At 43.9% G+C, this 7,336-nt stretch overlaps 1 protein-coding gene across 1 annotated transcript; it reads right to left on the bottom strand.

Moving 5' to 3' along the window:
• Positions 1-4,165: 4,165 nt before the first annotated feature.
• LOC137541505 (uncharacterized) lies at positions 4,166-6,926 on the bottom strand. Its single transcript, XM_068262839.1, has 2 exons — positions 6,678-6,926; positions 4,166-5,040 (listed from the first exon to the last, which is right to left on the bottom strand). The coding sequence occupies exons 1-2, from the start codon at positions 6,913-6,915 to the stop codon at positions 4,229-4,231; spliced, it is 1,050 nt and encodes a 349-aa protein (XP_068118940.1). The 5' UTR covers positions 6,916-6,926; the 3' UTR covers positions 4,166-4,228.
• Between the last annotated feature and the right edge of the window lie 410 nt (positions 6,927-7,336).

The following is a 7,336-nucleotide window of genomic DNA, read 5'->3' on the forward strand; positions in this document are numbered from 1 at the left end:
GAAGAGGGCTACCAGGTTATCTGCCCAATACTGACGCACTTCCGCTCTGATTAGCAGAATGCGCAAGACAGGTATGCTATACCAACAACATGCCCACAACAAAGATGGCGACGGCACCATCCTGCCCTCAGTCAGCGCATTTCCGCTCTGACGGCGGTATGCGCAGCACGGTGTTTCCCGGCCCACAAGCCGCGCCCCCTTCCCTTAACGTCATCCCACAAAGCACATTTAGATACGAGTGTGGCGCCAACCGGCAGCAAAGGCGCCACACTCGTCCACACAAGGATATTGGTAAGTCCTAAATTATATTACTATATTTAACCCTCCTACTCTTATTCTCTTTCCCCCCCCCCCCTGGTCTTTCCCCTTCTCGCTCCCTCTTCACCTATACCAGCAACGATACGGTCCCTATCATCTGATAGCACATACAATATGCAACTATACTGAGGGCACTATGCTCTTATTAGCATAGACAGGGGCAAATACCGTTGTGTCTCTATAGCGGTCCAAATCTCCTTCTATATATGTGGGGATTGTGCCGACAACTCTATATGTATTTTGGTACACACAAAACTTTATTTCATCATGATAATATGGGAATACATCGGCTCATAAGTTTATTTGTTTATATATCTAGGACCAAAATGATCACTGTTTATACTAGCTAGTGTTCGCACATACTACTATATTAAGATGACAGGTATTTAAAGCGATTGTAATAGAATGTGATAAACTAAGCTTTAATTGATTTTGAGTTTACTTGTATATACATATATATATATATGTCCACCATGAGTGGCTAAATTCATGCTGATTGATGATGACCATTTTATATCCTTTTGGCTGGTTACATATGGATTTTGTTTTGTGTTTATATTTCAGTTGTTCCTGCTTGCATATATAATTTTTTTTGCCTGATGAAGCGGGCTTGGGAACCGTGAAACGCGTTGCAAATTGTTTTTATTGGCAGTATCTAATAAATTAATATTTTTTGGTATCATATGCAAATTAGTACTTGTGTTTTATGTGGTGCGAGTCCACCCTCAACATCCACATATTTTATTTGAATTTTAATTGCTACTATTTTACTCTATTGGCGCCTCTGTAAATTATACTACATTTTGATCCACCTGGTGGATGGGTGTTGACACCCTCATTTTTTCTTTCTACGGAGAGCGACTTTTTAGCCTGAGCGAGGACAGGTCTAATCTCCTCGTCTGCGATTGAAGTGGTTGCCCTATATCGGCAACCCAGACTTGTGAGTATAATTCCAATCGTCCTTTCACTTATATGCCATTTATACAACAGTAATACACTATCGGGGGCTCTCGATTGTCTTTTTTCTTCTGTTGTTAGCTTTATTAAAGTGTAACTGTCAGGCATAAAATCAAAAATTAATTCTTTATTTGTATCTGGTAAACAAGTAATAAGGATGCTGACCAGGCAATCCAAAAGGTAAAATCTCTATTACTTTTCTTGTTTATAAATGATCATTCCCCAGTTTACCTGACTCTTATATGGTACACACAAAATTTGGTACACAAAAAGGAAGTTGCAGGGCATTCTGGGTTGTCCTTTTTTGCTTCTGTACATTAGTTAAGTCTGAGGGGAAATAAAGAAGCAAAAAAGAGACAACCCAGCATGCCCTGCAACTTCCTTTGTGCGACAACGTACCAAATAAGAGTCAGGTAAACTGGGGAATGATCATTTATAAACAAGAAAAGTAATGATGATTGTAACTTTTGGATTGCCTGGTTAGCATCCTGATTACTTGTTTACCAGATAAAAATAAAGAATTTATTTTTTATTTTATGCCCGACAATTACACTTTAAGGATAACTGAACCATAAAATCATAAAAAACATAAAAAGAGTACTCAGGTACGGGGCCCAAAATTATGGGTATCCCGAATTAAAAAAACGTGGGTATACTGGCCAGTGGTAGGAACAAGAGAATGAGGTGTCTCCTTCCAAAGCAAGGGGAGGGGGGGGGGGGAGGGCAAAGGGGCCCCCATCCAAAGTTTTGCAGTGGGGTCCAGTGATTTCTAGTTATGCCCCTGATTGCGGGTGCATTACTGAACTAGAACAAATATGCAAGTTTCATTGTGTTGTTCTTAAATATCCATCCAGATGTTGTGTAGTGCACTGATGATCCCAGCACATCAGAGATCACCGGCACAGATGGGAACTAGAGGTGGATAATGAGGTTTGAAGTTATTTTTAGGGATTGCAGAACAGTTCACCAGGTGAGCAGTTCCTGGCAAACAGTCTCTGTCTGTTCACATTTAACCCACATTTTCCAAATTAGGTTATTGTGGCGTTGAGCACCGCGCGCCAAAGCTGGGCGCCGTCATAGCAGCAATGCTATGCTGCGCGCCTCTCTGGCGGCTGCCGTACCCTGAATTACATCTCCCTCTGAGTTGCTACAATTCGGAGGGGGAATAGTATTTAACCCCACCCCTGAATTTAGCCGGTGCAGGGAGAGCCGTCATTCACTGAGTGGCGCTGAGATGCCATGCAGGGACGTTTCTAGCCATTTTGTCACTCCAGGGAAAGAAAACCCGTGGCCATGGGAGGTGTGGAAAGCCTAAGTGCCCCTCGACTTTGTATGTAATGTATATGCCATGACATAATTGTTCTGGTCTCTGCTACAGCGGCTGCAACAAACATTTTCTTTTTAAAACACTGAATTTTTGTATGTAATGTATATACCATGACAACATCATTCTGGCCTCTGCGACAGCAGCTGCAACAAACAAACAAATAAATACATTTTGTATGTAGTGTATAGGCCATAACAACATTGTTCTGGCCTCTGCTACAGCGGCTGCATCAACCGTTTTTTTTGGTTGTTTTTTTTTTCTTCAAAAATACCCAAATTGTGTATGTAATGTATATACTGTGATAACATCCTTCTGGCCTCTACTACAGCGGCTGCAACAAACATTTAAAAAAAAACAAAAACTTCCATTTTTGTATGTAATGTATATGCCATACCAACAACGTTCTGGCCTCTGCTGCCTTTTGTCTGTCAGTGTGAACCAGGCCTACTCTTTAGCACTTTATCCCACAAATGTAGCAGTGTCATGTGATTTCTGCCCTTTAGAGATTAAAACACGACTTTGCATAAACTAATTTTTGATGTAACTTTTGCCATGGAACCCCCTCTGGCACGCCACTGTCCAGGTGTTAGAACATTTTAAGAAACTTATCACGGTTCGCCTGTTCGCAAACGTTTGCAGAAGGTTTGCGTTCGTGAACCGAAACATTGATGTTGGCGATACCATTAGTGCAGAACTGTGATAGTCTTGATGTGTCTCTTCCCATGTATTCTGAGTCTGTAAAAGCTCGCTACATTTAAATGCAGTAAATGACAGTTAATGGGTTTACCGCATTTAAATGTTTACTATGAAATCCTATGAAACTTCCTTTGAAACTTTAAAATCAATTTTCTCAAAAACTATAAGGTCTTTTTGAAAAAAAAATGTTACCCTTGTCCCCACTCTCCTACTTAACATATCTGGCAAATTTGGTGTTTCTCGCATGTAAGGAGGCTTTGCTTTTAAAGTCGGCGGGTTTTGGCAGGTTTTAATCACGAAAACTTGTTTCATTTGAAACTTAAAAATTGATTATCTCAAAAATTAAAAGTTCTTTTTGATTTTTGTTTTTTTTTACATTGTAGCCACTTCTCACCTTTACAATCCATGCAATTTCGGTGATTGTAGCATGTACGGGGGCGTTGCTATTAACATTAAAGTCAAATCCATGATCACGGCCGTGATCACAGATTCTACAGGCAATCACGGCTAAATCGAATTCAGAATACCGTTTCAAATCCGGATCACGATCACGTTGTATCCGGATTTCGATACTGCCGTGGCCGGATTTACTCAAATTTGTGATCGGGGGTAGACCGTGCAACACTACCTGCTGGACAGAGTCTCCTCACTATTGCCGGAAATAACCTAGGAAGGAGGGGGGGGGGGGGGCTTCAGCAGGGGCACCGATGTGATAAAACCATCCGAGGATCTCCCCCTTCTTTTCCTGTATGGAGAACGCTTGTATTTACGCTTTTAGAAAATGATAGATGCTTCACAAGATCTAATTACACCTTACTCCTACTCTATATGATAAAAAGTGGAAGAGACATTTGCACATTTTTAGTTTTTTTTATTGTTTATTCTGCCTTTGTAGCACCCGGAGCTTTAGTGATAGTCTCTAGTCAGTCTCTAGGACGGTGAAGAGCTGGTAGCAGGGTAGACCACCTGGATTGGTGTACATGTACACCTGTCGCGTCGTCCCTCCCTGCATGGCAGCTTATGCAAGAAGACGACGACGGGATAGCTCCTGCCGGACAGCCCTGCAGGTATGATGGCTGCAGAGCACCCTGTAGGGACCCTTACAGGCGTGACGGCTGCCGGAGGAGCTGCTGGACCTTCTGATGGCATAGATGTGGTGCTTGCCAGGTGGTCTTCTTCTCTGCTCACTGATAGCACACTAGTGGCAGAGGTGACACTGGGTGTAGATGTCGCAGTGTCATCTGATGCTTCTGATGAAGAAGCTGATGAGCCACCTGATGGCACAGTCGTGTCACTTTGTTTGGGGATCACGCTGGCAGTTGCAGGTTTTGGGGTGGCTCTTGGTACAGGAGAGTGCCTGATGGCAGTATACTCCGGAAAGGCAGGTGGCAGAGAGCTGATGTCACCCTCTGATGATGATGTAGAGGAGCTTTTTCTCGAAAGTCCTTCCTCTAGTAACACAAAGTTATCCTTTTTGTAGTACTTTGCAGTTTTGTATAGGTAGATTCCCACTCCTATGTTAATTATCAGTAACACGAGTGAAAGGAAAAATGCCGTGATCCGGTAGATCTTCTGTGCCGCCCTCCATTTATCAGTAGGCAGTTTGAAGAGCTCCTGGAGGAAGTTTTCTATTGTTGACTTCCTTTTCACTGGCGTTGTTGCCCTGCTACCTGGTGTAGTCACCTTGCTCAATTTTCTTTTCTGTTTTACTTCTTCAGGTCCAGCTGTTACAGGGGAGGCCTCTGCAAGACAAAAAACAACATATGTGTGGTTAGATCAGTGTAACGCTAAAACAGAATAAATACCAAGTTCTAAGAGCGTTCCATTGTATAGAAAATTGGTCATTATGGACACCACAAACCCAGCACACAAAGCACTGAAGCTGCCCCCTGAATGCAGAGCGTATGTCTCTATCTCCCTACAGCGCCCTCTGCCTGGCTTACTTGAAGTGCAGCTAAAGATAGATTTTTTTTCTAAGTTTTATAGAGTATAGGGGAGAGTTAGAACCTCTGTGACGCTGTTTATTGCTGTCTGTGTCATCCCTGGAGATATCCCTCACTTCCTGTCACCTGTGGCATCCCAGGAAGTGATTGGATCTCTATGACAAGAGCTCAGGCAGGAGTATAGGCCACCCAGAGGTTCTTCACACTGCTAAGAGAGCTGCCTTTTTTTATCTGCATTTCATGTTGTGGGTGATGCAGAAAATCCATGGAAACAACGACAGCAATAAACAATTTAAAAACAGGAGTTATGATACCAGTTCCAGGAAAACAAAGTTAGAAAATCATATTTTATCAGCAACTTTTCTTTTCAGTCAATGTTAGCAGCTATTATTGTGTCTCCAAAACTATTTTTTTTCATTTAGTGAGCTATAATTTTTCTGAATCCTTACACCCTGAAAATATATAAACAACTAGCTCCGCCCACTTTTTTTTTAACCTTGACACACAGTCACTCAATGACGCACATACGCACATGCACACACACGCACACACACACACGCACATGCATGCACGCACACCCACACACGCACATGCATGCACGCACACACACACACTTGCACATGCATGCACGCACACACACGCACACACCCACGCACACGTACACACACACACACACTGTACACACACACACACACGTACACACACACACACACACACACACATGAATGCACGCACACACGCACACACACACGCACACGCACACACACGTACACACACACACGTACACACGCACACTCACGTACACACACACACACACACACACATACGCACACACACATGCACACATACGCGCACACACACACACACACACACACATACGCAAACACACATGCACACACACACACGCACACACACGCACGCACACACACACAAATATACAGAAGAAAGATAGATATAGCATGTTGCAGAGAACAAGGCATTAGATGTGCAACCGACCAATGTGAAGTCTCAATCCCGCAGGACAGAGGCGAATTCTATTCAGTGTGAAAGGGGCCTCACTGCACTGGGAGAGGAGTTAGTGTTACACACAAAGCAGACAGAGAAAGCTGGGCAGTAAAGTAGAGGTGGAAGGGCTACCTGTGGAAGATGTAGGGTTGCAGAGGATTATGGGAAAGTGGACATAAGCAGCTTGACATCCCTCAACCCAGCTCCACCTCCACATACAACATGTAAATACAATGTACTATAAGACTCATTGTTGAGCGTAAAAACAAACAAACCAAAAATCAACAACCAATCAGACGTTACCCTTATCTTTGACACAAATATTGTGATTGGTTGCTTTGCACTACTCCCCCACATTATCCCCAGCTTTCTCTCCCCCATCATGATAAACAGTGCTGCAGTGTCAGCATTTCATGCTGTATATCTCTTACCTGTAGTCTCAGAGACCCGGACATATACGGATGGAGCGGGTTCATAATTGTGACCATCGACGCGGAGGTGGATCTTGTAGAAGCCGCTGTCCTCAGTCGTGATGGGACTGACTGCCAAGGAGCAGCTCCCGGATCTCACCAGGCGTCTCATCACCGCGGTACGCGGGTCATGATGGGTCACTGCGCCGTCATTCAGGTTAAGGAGAGCCCTGTACTCTCCCCCATTCTCAGGCACCATCCCCCACTCCATCTCCACATTATTTTGGTTCGGTCTAACAGGAAAGCGACATGGGATCACAAGGCGCGACCCCGCGCTCACAGCCATCTCCTCAGGGACCAAACTAATGGAGGTGACATCCACACCTGTAGGAAGGAAAGAGAGACAATGGTCAGTGGAATGCTTGTAGGAAATCATTCTAGAAGACTAATACACAATAAACTGTCATTACTAGTAGAAAGTCCCTCCCACCCTCCCCTCAGGAAACAGGAAACATGGCCGCCCGCTAATCAGCAGAAATGTGGGCACTGCTGTAGGAGCCCATTGAACTACCAGTAATGTGGGGAAATGCAGACGCCTGCTAAATAACAGGCAACGGGCCGTCTGCAAAGCAAAATATGGCTACAAATAACAGATGCTCACGTTTCCCTACATTGCCGGT

This window comes from Hyperolius riggenbachi, chromosome 12 (genome assembly GCF_040937935.1).
Source record: "Hyperolius riggenbachi isolate aHypRig1 chromosome 12, aHypRig1.pri, whole genome shotgun sequence".
Taxonomy (NCBI): Eukaryota; Metazoa; Chordata; class Amphibia; order Anura; family Hyperoliidae; genus Hyperolius; species Hyperolius riggenbachi.

Bases quoted from the DNA above. Each gene is read 5' to 3' on its own strand.
- LOC137541505 (XM_068262839.1), bottom strand. From the start codon at position 6,915: ATGGTGCCTGAGAATGGGGGAGAGTACAGGGCTCTCCTTAACCTGAAT. The intron at 5,041-6,677 runs GTAAGAGATATA...TTTGTCTTGCAG, and splicing joins CCGGGTCTCTGAGACTACAG to AGGCCTCCCCTGTAACAGCT.